Source organism: Anser anser, assembly GCF_964211835.1.
Source record: "Anser anser genome assembly, chromosome: 1".
NCBI classification, from domain to species: Eukaryota; Metazoa; Chordata; class Aves; order Anseriformes; family Anatidae; genus Anser; species Anser anser.
The window spans coordinates 31191286-31204085 of NC_139720.1; the positions used below are offsets into that span (position 1 = coordinate 31191286).

Here is a 12800-nt window from a genome sequence, read left to right on the forward strand (position 1 = left end):
AGCACCTTGGAAGCAAAGTAAGGCAATACCCTAATATTTTAGGCTCTGTTTACAGATTGCATAATGTTTACTTAAACCATAGTTTTTTTGTTTGTTTGTTTTTGTATTTAAGGTTGAATAAATTAGTTGCAAATATGAGAACTTGACAGTAAGAATAAATGTAAGCAAACAAAAATAAAGAACATTTAGGGCTAGACAGTAAATTCAAGCACTTACTTCCCTCTCTTTATAAAAAGGATTTTCTTCACATCCATCTAATCTTCTTTACATATTCAGGTCTCAAACAATAATATCCTGGCATCAGATTGATAGGAGCTTGAATATCTCCAGAGTCTGAAGCAGTAGTGCCTGAGTTACTGTTTATCCCTTGGATATTTATATGCATGTGCTATATCATTTATAGAATCTGTTATTCATCTAGAGTGTTGTTTTCCAGTAGGTCAGCTGTTCAGCTTTAACTTGCCAGAGTCAAAGCTGGGTTTCTGTGGAGATGTGGGATATGGGCTTTTTGCTTAGCTGGGGCATTGCGTTTCGCACTATTAAGTTATCACCGCAGAGTTCACCTTGAGGGCTGCTTCCCGGAGCGCATAATAAAGAATTAAATGCTATCAAAGTCGCCACCTTGCACAAAAGAGTACCCCTAAAGTGGCTGATAGCAAGTCCACCAGTGGCAGATAATCACATTTAGGTGTTAAATGCAGACTTTGATTAATTTCGAGCAGCACTGAGCCTACAGAAGCCTCAGAGTGGTATTTAAAAGCTGTCTGACTTTGCACATGAAATGAAGGGCAGGATGTGAAGGGGAAGCCAAGGTGTAGGTGTGTAATGCTTGGCCAAGGGAAGGCTGACATGGAACCGTCACCATCCGAGACTCATCTCCAAGCAGCCTCACACAGCTTCTCCTTAACCGACTGCACCCAGGTGCCCCCATTCCTGCAGGAACCCTGCAAAACGCACATGGGGCAGCGCTACCTAGTCCGAGAGGGCAGTTCTTGAGCACCAAACGACAATTTATATTCTTTAGTTTGGGAACTAGCTAAGACAGCCCCTTCAGAGGGGCACTGCCGGGCTAAAACAATGGTCACCAACACCACGGCCCCACCGCCACCCACGCTTGGGCAGCCGGTGCCCAAGATGGCGGCCGCCGCCCGCCGCCTCAGGTGCGAGGGACCCGCTCCGCGGCCAGCCCCGCCGCGGCCCCGCCCCCGCCGCGCGCAAGCGCGCTCCTCCCCCCTCCCTCCGCGGGAGCGCGCCCCGCGGTACGGCGGGGGCGGGGGCGCGGGGAGGTGATAGGCGCGGGAGCGCGCCTGCTGCCGCTGCCACCGCCGCTCTTCTCGCCGGGCAGCCGGAGGAGGAGGTCTCGCTTGACTCCTGTCCCCGTGAGGAGGGGCAGCGGCTTCCCGTGAGTACTGGGCTGCCCGTCCCGACGGTCGGGGAACCGACGGCGGGCGAGGGAGCTGCCGGGGGTGCCGCCGCCTCGCCCGGCGCTGCGGCGGGGACGGAGCCGGGGGGTGCCCGCGGGGAGGGAGGCACCTGGCGGGGACGTGGCGGCGGCGGCGGCCGCGGGGCTTTGTTGGTGGCCGCAGGTGCGGGTGGCCGCAGCCCATCGCGTCGCGGAGGGGCGCCGGCATCGTCCCCCCGCCGGGTCCATCCCGTGCCGTGCCGTGCCGTGCCGCCGCGCCCCGGTGCCGGCAGGTCGCCATTTCGCGCACGGCCGCCGGCCGGGAGCTGTCTGTGCTGAAGCGGAGCCGCAGCGGCCGCCCGGGCTCGCCCCCGCGCCTGTGCGCGGCCCCGCACCTGGCTGCGGCGAGCCGGGGGGAGGCGAGGGGCCGGGGGCTGCGCTGCCGCCGCCCGCTGCGAACCGGCGCAGAAAATGGCAACGAGAGCCCGAGCTGCGAATGCCCCTCGCTTTTTCGCTCGAAAAGCCCCAACAGGGTAAACTTTTGGGGTGGGTGCGTCAGTTTCCGAGGCCGAAGTGCCTCTAAACCCGGGTGTGAACGCTACCTGGTGCCGAGGTGTTTAATGTGTGAAGTTCACGAGGGGCGTGCTTCAGCCCCGTCACTAGGGCTGTTCTGTGCAGACACCTTGCAAAAGGAGTGCTGTTCCTTAGCTGGCATTTAGCTAGATAAAATAATGGGAAATGCGATCTGTAACCCTACAGTGGGGTCTGCAGATCGTGGTAAGGAGTTTCTCTATCCCCAAATGTCCACCTCCTCGCTCTTTGTTCAGCCCAACCTCCTTCCCGGTCAAGAAGCCGGTATTAACTGCTTGGGTTTCCTTTTGTCTTTAATGTTCCCTGTCTGTTTGTTTCGGTGTTTCTGAGTATTAAAGTACATTCTGATTCTTAATGATTAGGTATGCTATGGGAAATGTGGATGAAACCTGAAAAAAACACTTCATTGACTCTAACAGGTGCAATATTTATCATTTCAATGTCTTCCGCGATTTAGCATGATCAATGTCATAGTGCAAGGCTTATCATTGTATGGGGCTGTGTGTGGAGTGGGTCGCTGTGCAGCGTCAGAAGGCATCTGGGCTTCAGGTTGAGTTTTAGAGCAGTGTTTGTGCTAAAACGTGCATCTTGCAGGTATTTTTGGCAAAGGATGTCAGCTGGAAAGAGAAACTACAGTGTTATACACCAACTCAAAGGACCTGCAAGTCACAAAGCTGTGTATTTTCAGTATTTGTCTCATCTGTTTGATAACTCTTGTATGTATACACTTCAGGCGTTTCTTTAGGTGATGGCTGTTTTTTAACATGAACTGCAAAGCAAGGCACCAGAGTTGCTAAAGAGCTTGCTAACAAAGTCTGTGGAGAAGTCATTTATCTGAATTTAGAAGCACTTTGAAATTCTCCTGGGTGTTTAAAATTAGTTGTCAGACTGTATCAGTGTAGAGGTGGGAAAGTATGTTCTGAGAATACTGAATGTAAAACCAAACAACAACAACAACAAAAAAAACCACCAGCAAATGGCTTGATATTGACAGAACTCAGCATCCATTGAATGAATGTGTGTTCTGGATTGTGCAAAGGAGATTTAGCTCAAGGAAAACCGTACAGCTGTGTGTCAGTATTAGATGATGTGTCTGTGTGTACCAGCTGGTCTTAATGATGGAACTAAAACCCTCTTCACAACTCACAGAATAAATCCACAATTAATTTTACTTGTATTAGTGTCTCAGTTCTGTAATTAGTCTTATTGGTCACGGTGAAAATACTCAGAAGTAATAATGGTTAAGGTGAATGAGATCACCGGAATCTGATCCTTAGTTATCATTCCTCATCTTCTCACCAAAAGCATAATATTTATCACATATACCACAGAGCTTATTTGCGAAGAAGAACTCTAACATGTAAATCCAACTTCCTAAAATGGGCTTTATTGTCAGGCATGAAACGAAATTACAAATCCATTGGATATTTACTCATATCTACTAATAGCTTCTTGTGCTCTGGTCTTTCTCTCTGCTGCTCAAAAAGGTGACGGCAGAAGCATTAGTAACTGAATTACGGTTTCTTGGAGTTAATGAAGCGTGGCTCTAATTGATGGCTTTTATTGGTTTGAGGATTCCGATTTCAAGTCAGGAAAATGTAATACGACTCTCCCCATTCTTTTTTGCTCTAGTGAAATGCATCTCCATAGTATCTGGATATAAAACATACTGAGTATATTCAGGGTTTGAGATTTTGTTAACAGAGTGCTGCACAGCTCAGATGGTTCAGTCAGCCTAAAAAACAAATCTGTAATTTGCAGCTGTAGAATTGCTGTTCTCTCTAGTTTTATTCAGTTGTCCCAAATCACCTTGAACTGTAATTATTTAGCTTCCATTATATCTGAAGAGTACGATAAACTGAATGTGCTATTCAATTTTCACTGAGTATGTTAATTCTGTTATGCTTCATGAAGAGAGCTGGTAAAATGGGAAGCCATACAGAGACAGTACATCTCAGTAATGTAAGCTGAGGGAATGATGTAGGAGGTTGTCTGCTGGGCAATATGCAATGAATTTGATTTTGCCTCCCTGAGTGGGCTGATAGCATTCAAAAAATTCAGTTATACTTTCTCCGCAGTGATAATTTGTTGCATTTTAAATTAGTATGTATGTTTATTGCCTATTCAGTTTAGTATTAAAGATACTGTAACTTCATGCATTTTCCGAATTCCCTTAATATTTTTACTTAACAGACAATATTTAGAAGAGTTAATCTTCCTTAATAAGGTTAACGTGATGAGCCCTAAGTTTTGTCATAGTGCCCGTTAAGCAAGAAAACATAGTTGCAAGCTGGCTATATTGCTTTCTTCTGAGCTACTGAAGGCTGGCTGAGCTTTCAGTTATTTACCTCAATAGAAAACTGGAAGGAAAAAAGTGAACAAAGGAGGTCTGTTTTGCCTGTCCCACTTGCTGGGCTGTTGTCTTTGCCCTTTTCAGTGAAGGAGGGGGTAGAGCTGGGTCAAAGTTGAAGAATACTGAAAAGGAATTCAAGTCTCATATTGAAATGTGAATGATAGCTTAGTTTGAGAGCCGAACGCGCTTGTTTGAACGGAAATTTTGCTATCTGTGGAAGCTGAGAGTGACAGACGGTGATGGACTGGCGTATGGACTGGTAGAAGGTGCAGCTAGGTATGTGCTCAGAGCCCGATTGAGATGTTCGGTAAACAAATCCATATCTGATGAGACTTCTAATACCGGAGATGCTGATGCTAGACAGTGTGCAACACACTAGACATTTGATTGTGAGTTAAGGGCAGGCCCCTGCAGCTGGCATACATTCAGGCTTGCTTGTCTAGCCTAATTGCATTGCAAATACTTCTCTGGATTGCTCTCTAGCTTCTCCCTTCTAGTAAATGTTGAATAAGTACAGAAATGTTCATCTGGATCCTCTATTAACTGTTGTAAGAGGCTTTCAATTTTTTTTTTGTTTTGCGGTATGAATCAGGATAAATGTATCTTACTATTCATTTTGTGAATACACTGTTTTCCTACACTGTTTCGGTTTTGAAACGGCTCGATTCATAATGCGATTACAGCTTTCCCCTTGTTAACTTTTCAGTATGGAAGCATAACAGCTTGAATTATAAAATGTTTCTGTAAGAGCTCACAGTACTCCCATTCTACTTTAAGCAACGAAACTTTATATAAAAAGCAGCATTTCATGCAGAGCATCTCAGATGCGCGAAAATAGCCAAGCAAGGAAAAAGGGCCAGTTCAACTTACAAGACGTGATAACTTTAAAGAACAGACACATTAGAAAGGAGCTGGCTGTCTAAATTTTCAATTAGAGCAGACAGAATTAGTATTGATGTGGTCTCCAAATTCTGTAAATCCTTGTGTGTGAGACTGCGGACTTTGGATGACGCCTAGTGGGAACGTGGGTGTCCCCAGCACTTAGTCTGCCCCATTAGGTACATACGGCCTTTTAATTTCCAGGGGCTTGAAATGTGTAATTGCTACTGTTTAACAACTTGGTTGAGGAAAAGGGAATGATCCATGACTTCCTGGAGGGTGTGAGGTGGTCTTTGGCCACTAATTAAGCTTTCCTGGACAGCCACCCAAGTATTAACATGCCACGGTCCTTTACAGGCTGTTACCTCAATGTGGAGCTGCGAGTTTTTATATGAGTACGGATATTTTTTGTCTTTCTGAACTATAAGTCTCACCTCTAACTTCCCTTCTGCTGTTCTCAGTGTTGCTGCATTTGTCCATCTTCATTCTGAGAGCTCATATAAAGGAGTTGCTCTTTCAGTGCCATGAACCTCTGGGGCTCTGTGCATGTGTATGCAAAGGCGTCGCAGAGAGTTGGTGCAAAAGCCAACTGTTGTACGACACCTGTGTTTGGGGAACAATTCTGCAGATGGAGAATAACACCATGGAGTAGACCAACCTGGAAGTCTTAAAGGAAAGACAGCAGCAGAATAGCTAGGGGACATGCGTACAACTTGCGCACAAAAGCGTGTGGGATGAAGCAGGGGATAGCTCCTAGGTGTGAGGTGGGAAGTGCAAACAATCCGGAGGGAGGGAAGCATTTTGAAGAACATGTCAAAAGCAGGGAAATCAAGTGCTTGAAGGGAACAGAAGAAAACTAAGATTTTTTTTTTCTTAGTATTGGTGATTTTTTTTTTCTAGAATATATCAAATCAAGCATTTTGAAAGAAAACATTAAGTATGCCATATTTTCTGTCACTTACTAAAAGGGCTTTTCAAGAATATTTATAAATGCAAGATTGATCAAGTTAATTTCACCAGTAGGCTCATACACCGTAAGTTTCCCTTTGTAGCAGGATAGACAATCTTCTCTGCTTCGAGAGGTAGAAGGACTAAAAAGTGGGGTTGCTTACCCTGCTGCTGTTCACATCTCAAGGAAAATACAGGAGGTATCTGATGTGCGTTCCTCATCACAATTTTCAAGGGATATAAGGGAGAGGTGGGCTTGGCATGGGCTACTCTTTGGGTGGGATAATGAGGTCTAGTGACTTGGTCAGAGCCACTTTGAGTAAGGTGATATCTGTGGGTTCTTCCTCTCAGCCTCCTCGCTTGTAGACCAGTGCTATGGTCTCTGGATGAACTGAATGCAAGAAGTTTAACCTCCTTGAGTTGCTGTTCTTCTTGTGAAAATGGAAGAGATCTTCTTTTTTCTTCTTAGCTTGGATGAATTTGGTAATTTTGTTGCATGGCCACATACTACCAAAATCTGTTTCTTGCCTTGGGTGAGGTGGGATGAGATGAGGCTGTGCTAACTATTTTACTAGCTTTTAATCTGTTCTGATGGTATTTTTTTTTTTTTTTACAGAAGCTCAGAAAAGGGAGATATATATTCCTTTTCCTTTCTTTAAAAATTTTATAGGACTTGAGTTTCCAGCAAGGGAGATCTACATTAAAAGAGAAAATAACAAAAATGGAGATGATAATAATAATATTACATGTAGCATGGGATAAACTGAGACTTATTGTCCTTCTTGTGTCTTGGAGTAGTAATTGTGTTCTGGGTCCAGCTGCTGTGATGAGTTGTTTTTGCTATGGATGGTGAGCCTTTTTCAGTTACCAATAACTTAATGGTTCCAGTGTGATTAGGTTTGTTTGCTGTTGCTAAATCAGTTCAGGGAAAAATAGCAGCATAGTTACAGATTGTATATTAAGTTCTGAGTAAAACTAAAAGCCAGGGCAGGAAACTAGTGCCAGTGTCTGCACCATGATGTGTTGCATAGCCTTGCGGTTATCCCATTTTGAGGTAGTTGTGGCTTTCTCTGGGGTGTGTGGGGAACCATTTCAGTATTGCAGTGATCAGGTTTGTAAGTCATGAAGACCAGAGCGTTGTCATCTGTCAGGTTGGACAGGATATGGAGTTCTTGTCTGAGGTAAAAGATTCCTGCTTCTGTGTACCACCCTACTAAATTATTATTGGTCTATACTGAAGTTCAGAGACCCCGAAAGATTGGGCATGTCTTGGCAATGAAGGTAGAAGGGGGAGAACATGTTCTTGGGGTAGTTGCAGAGAATCCATGGTCACTTACTAGGCAAAAATAATATGGCATTTGCACTAGCATAGGTTTGGTTTGGATTGTAGGAGCTGTTGAAGACAAATTACCACTCCTACAACAACCCAGTCCAAGTAATATCATAAGGATGTTTGGTGGTGTGTGAAGGAACCTGCTCTTCACATCGGAATTGGTTGTGCCTTATCTATTGTTTGACTTGCTTTTGTCTGCTCATGAGTAGATTTTTGGTTCGGTGCCTAAAACAACAAACAAAACTAATTTCAGTGCTTTGTGTTCTCCATACAAAATGTATTTCGAATTTTCTTGAAGACTGTATGTGTGGTTTTTACCTTATCTCGTGCCGTTAAAGGTGTTGAATAAAGAGGGAGAGAGAATCCCACTTACTGCTTCTGTGAAGACAAAGGTTTAGAGCTGGGTAAAAAGTCTTCACTAAGCTTTTGCTGGATATATAATATGTAAACGAGGAATTTTCATGACTGCTCCTCTGTCACATGAATTAATGTATCTGTCAGAAGAGCAGTGTTAATGACTAGGTGACAGGCAGTGAATTGTCATTCCTAACAATGTTTCTGTCCACGTTGGTCTTGCATGATACAGAAACTTCTGTGACATTGCATATAGTGTAATTCTGACACCTTAATGTGCAAATCCTCTTTTAAATATCCCATCTTTTCTGTCAGAAATGTTTCACATATTTATGGACCTTGGAGTCTCATAGCTGTCATTTCATTGTATTACAGGGTATAATATCTCCTAGACAATACCAAATATACAATATCAGTAAAAATTGAAATTTGAGGTGTTGTTACAGGGAAACTTTGTAAGTTTTCCATTTCCCTGTAGTTTGTGTTTTAAAAGTTGGTGCCTAAACTTGATTCTAGATGCTGATAAACCAACACCTTAAGTTATGTGCTTTCTGCATGTTAAAGTTGTACTTCATGCAGTTACGTAATTAGAAAGCAAAGAAGCCCAAGGTGACTAAAAGCTAAACAAGCCGTTAGACTTTGTATATGGCAATTGTATAGAATGCACTTGTAACTTGGGAGGGGGAAAAAAGTGAAAATTTGGGGAAGTTATGAAGGTGAGCTTGACCACCAGAGGGCAGACATATTGTTTTGAGCACAAAACAAATCCTTAGACTGCATATGAAAATACAAGGCAAATAATGACTGAATAAATAATATAGGAAGATCTATGCATCTATAATAAATGTTAAATAATGTTACGCTTTGTCAGTATAAGATGAAAATAAATATATCTGCTTAAAACTGACCCATGGCTGTGTATTTATGAAATGGAATCCAGAAGAACAGTTCGTCATGTCATTGAATCCAGTAACTTTAATTCAAGTACATTTTCCAGGAACATGTCCATCTTCATTTGAAAATGAAAATTCCATCCCTTTCTTGATAGTTTTTTCTTCATGCAGTTAACGAATAATTTAATTCTGTCTTAATTAACCTTCACGTTATTACAAAGATCCCCCTAGCATTTGCATGTTCTCCTACTCCTTTTTTTTCTATTATTAACAGCACTTACGTCCTTTAGAGCATGTAAATTTGCTTCTGAGAGTATTATGGAAAAAAATTAACATCATAGGCCTACGATTAAGTACTTCAATAAAGGTAGCCTTTTTCAGGAATGTTGAACTGTACTTTTTAGTGAAAAGTGGTGTTCAGTCATTTTCATATAGGTTTCCTGCTAGGAATGCGGGTGCTTAATTAAAACATGCCATATGTTGGCCTTTACCTCTCCTTGCGCATTCTCAAGTTACAGTGATAGTTCCTTTTCACTGAATTATTTTCTTCTAAAATCTAGACAGTTTTTATAAGGAAAGTAGCAAGGGTCTTTATCCCATGATTTCAAAGTCACAGTATTCTTCAGAAGCAAATCTTAAGAGCTTTCCTGGCTCTTTGGGGTCTTGCTTCACTCCAGCAATGAGAGGAACCATCATCAAGATAGCTGTAAATGCTGCCCCAGATTCCTGATTTCCCCACTGTCACTTCCTGCACTCACATGTCCCTTAACAGCAGGATTTCTGGAAAGGTTCTTCCTAAGATAGTCTGCAGATATCATCCTCAAAACTTTAGCTTTCCCCAGATTAGATCTGAAGTTTTATGTACTTCTTCACAACTTTCTCCTCCGCTTGGCATTGAAACATGGGAGTTGGCTTCTCGCAGCATCCAGAGGAATGTACCAGCAGAATTGACAGCACCAAACACTCAAGAGTATCACTGGAATACATGATTTATAAGACTCGCATCTTCATAGTTCACTTGGCTAATGCGTCCTAGCTTCTATTTTTCTTTTGGCCTTTAGACTAGAAGCCTAGCAACATCCAAAAGCAAACCTGAGTTGCTCCAAATAATTGGTTGACTTTTTGCATTTGGGTTTTCAATAAATTGTTAAAGTTATGTGACTTGATAACTCTACAGGGGGTAACTTTTTTTTTGTCCTTTAAATGCAGTGACAGAACATTGTTGGTGACAACATGCACAATAGTTGTAATCTGCTGGAAGTGGTTGCCAGGACTAATGCAAGTGTTAGCATTAGTAGAAAGATTAGTCTTTATGTCAATTACATAACGTAGACACACTTTTTTTTTCTCATCTGCAAAACTGAGATACTATCCTAACAGCCAAGGATTTCTGTTTCTTTTCCCCCCTTACTTTGGGAGACACACCTACAGCTAACCATTACAATTAACCATTGTTGTGACAGAAGTTTCACACAGCAAGCTAAAGTAAATAAATATCTGGCCTTCTATTATTTTAGTTGTGAAAGTTTTTCTAATTAAAAACTAATATGTAGTTTCCAGGTTTGACTGATAATATAAAGACATGAACTGGAATGGAGGAGATAAGGATAAAGAGGTCCTGAAAACAAAAGGTTTGGAAAATAGTGAAGTGAGGGGGGACAAAACAAAGACAATAGGTCTATTTGGTTACTTGCAAATAGCTATTAACAGGAGGAGATGAGTCCTTGTACTGTCTATCTCCTATGAGCATATGTGCTGTTGTTTCTGTTGACCTGTCGTTGGAGGCCAACAGAAGGCATTCACTGTTGGAGCTCCTGCTCGTCAGCTTGCAGCTCGGGTTTGTACCATTTTGGCTGTCCGTGGTTTGTGTGGTATGAGTGGAAGAGTCACCTCAGATAAGGCCAGAGTGCCAGATGGTGTGCCAACCACACACGGGAACTACCAGGTGTGTAGCTGGCACATCTTTCTTTAGCTCATCAGCTGTAGAGGTCCAAGAGGTCATGAAGTAGCCTTAGAGGTTATGAAGACCACGAAGGTGGGGATGAATACTAGTAATAAGCTGGGTGGTTGGGGCTGTAACTCATTACTTGGTCTCCCAAGCCAGTTATGTTATTCTAGTGGTTTTGTGTAGTTTTGTAGGCTGACCACCTCTCATATCTGATCGCAGCTGTGCTGCGGCTGGATGTCATGCAATGGTAAATTATATCAGTGTCATCGAGCTGGCTTCGTTCAGCAAAACCAGGATCTTTAGAGAGGTTATGGAGGAGTACTAGTCGATAAGGGACAGCAGGAACAGCTGTTTTTGATGGTAGATGATTTCTGTCTCAAGGTAATGGTTTGAGAAAGGGATAAGAGCAGTCAAGGAAAGATGTAGTGTAAGGTGAAGGAGCTCATTTCTCCATGAGCTGGACTGTTGTATTCTATTCTGAGGTGCCACTGGAAAAAGGCTGCATATGATAAAAACAGCTCAGAACTAGAGAAAATACCACGAATCATGGATATTAACTTGAGACTGAAGGAGATTGGGAGGAAATAGTGCGTTACAGACACAGATTGAGGGGCAAAATCACATTGTTTTAGCATTCAAATAGGAAAAGATGATTAACTTGAAATGAGACTCAGTTGCCTAATTATGTATGAAAATAGTTAAATAGATCACAAAAACAATATTGGTTACTAAGAGGAAAACAACCTTTGCTACAAAGTATAAAAGCTCTTAACAGTCTGTCTTGTAAACTCAGTGTAATGTATATTTAAGACCTTAATTGTGACAATGCTGAAATGAACAGCAACTGAATAGAAGCACGCGTTTCTTGAAAGGTGCAGAATAATGCTGATCCCTGAGATTGTCCGACTTATCCTGGATGGTAAAGGATGGAATGAGACGTCTGTTTCTGAAAGCAGTCTACAGAAGGTGTTGAATATTTACTTTCAGTAGTGAGGGGTATTTTCTGTGGTTATGGGGAGTAACTTACAGTGGTCACTATGGTGAACTAATATACTATTTTGAGCTAGTATTTTTTATTTTTCAAAATAGAATTCAGATTAGTGGAATTATGAATTTCCATTTCTTAATGAATTATCTGTTTATATTTAGATTTTTTCCCTCAGTTTCAATATTCATTTAGTTTGGTAACTAGTAAAAAGGGAACTAATTTGATATTGTTGGCCTTGCCTTGAAATATGACTTGGAATGTGAAACTTATATTTTAATAAATATTGCTCTTTAATATATTAAATATTACCCATCAAAATGCAGCCATTGATAACTTTCCAATGCTAAATATCACTGGAAAAAATAATCCATTGCTTTATTGAGAGAACACAAAATTTAACGCAACCTTCGCAATGTAATTCAGTTTCTGAACAGTAATCCTCAAACAAAGACTTGTGCAGTGTCGAGAAAGAAACAGTTGCAATTCTCTAAGTAGCACCCAGAAGAGCATTATTTTTGATTTCCCATGTCTTCTTTATCCGTGTTTGTACCATCGTAAGATAGATCTTTGTTTTAATTACCTGTTATTCTGGCATAGGCAAGTAATTAGTATGTAAATCTTACTTTGAGTGCAATTGTGTAATAGTAAGTACAGAACTGTAAAACAAAACTTCAAGGTTCCTTTTAAGAAGACTTACATACTTAAATATAATTAGACAGCCAGACTTTGAAGTACATATTTCAAAACCCTTGCTTGCTGTATGATGGCTTCAGTTTTCATATAAAATGATTTTGCAAATTTCTGTATGGCTATCTGTCTAGTACGCTACCAGGCACAATGAGATGGTAATTTATGATTACAGCTCCTAGATACAATTAAGTACTATGCAGTATAGTTTTATAGCACTTGGCTTTAATGTTCTTTAAAAAGCTTGCTCTGTTAAATATGTTGTCACATGTTGTCGTTCTACTGTTCTGTACCAGAGTTTGAAAAACACTCTGAAGGAACATGTGGTTATGCTCCACTTTCAGAAGCATTACATGTAGTGTACCTAACTCGTCAAAAGTTTTCTTTGCAGTAAAGAAGCTGGATTTTAGGTCCTTAACCTTAC

At 41.8% G+C, this 12800-nt stretch overlaps 2 protein-coding genes across 7 annotated transcripts in view; both read left to right on the forward strand.

The window, feature by feature from the left end:
• The window catches only part of LOC310892580 (uncharacterized protein), a gene marked incomplete at its 5' end in the record, with an annotated part of 58724 nt that overhangs the window by 17632 nt on the left and 28292 nt on the right, over positions 1-12800 (forward strand). Inside the window, one exon of the mRNA XM_083820489.1 lies at positions 1408-1935. Within this exon, the coding sequence (XP_083676615.1) occupies positions 1408-1935 (528 nt within the window). The remainder of the gene's footprint in view (positions 1-1407; positions 1936-12800) is intronic.
• Positions 1232-12800, forward strand: part of NRCAM (neuronal cell adhesion molecule) — a 151487-nt gene continuing 139918 nt past the window's right edge. For 2 of the 6 annotated variants that reach the window (XM_083831835.1, XM_083831838.1), the window contains exon 1: positions 1232-1402. The gene's annotated coding sequence lies outside the window, so the exon portion shown is untranslated. The remainder of the gene's footprint in view (positions 1403-12800) is intronic. The other 4 variants (XM_083831823.1, XM_083831837.1, XM_083831822.1 and 1 more) reach the window with 3 other exon arrangements.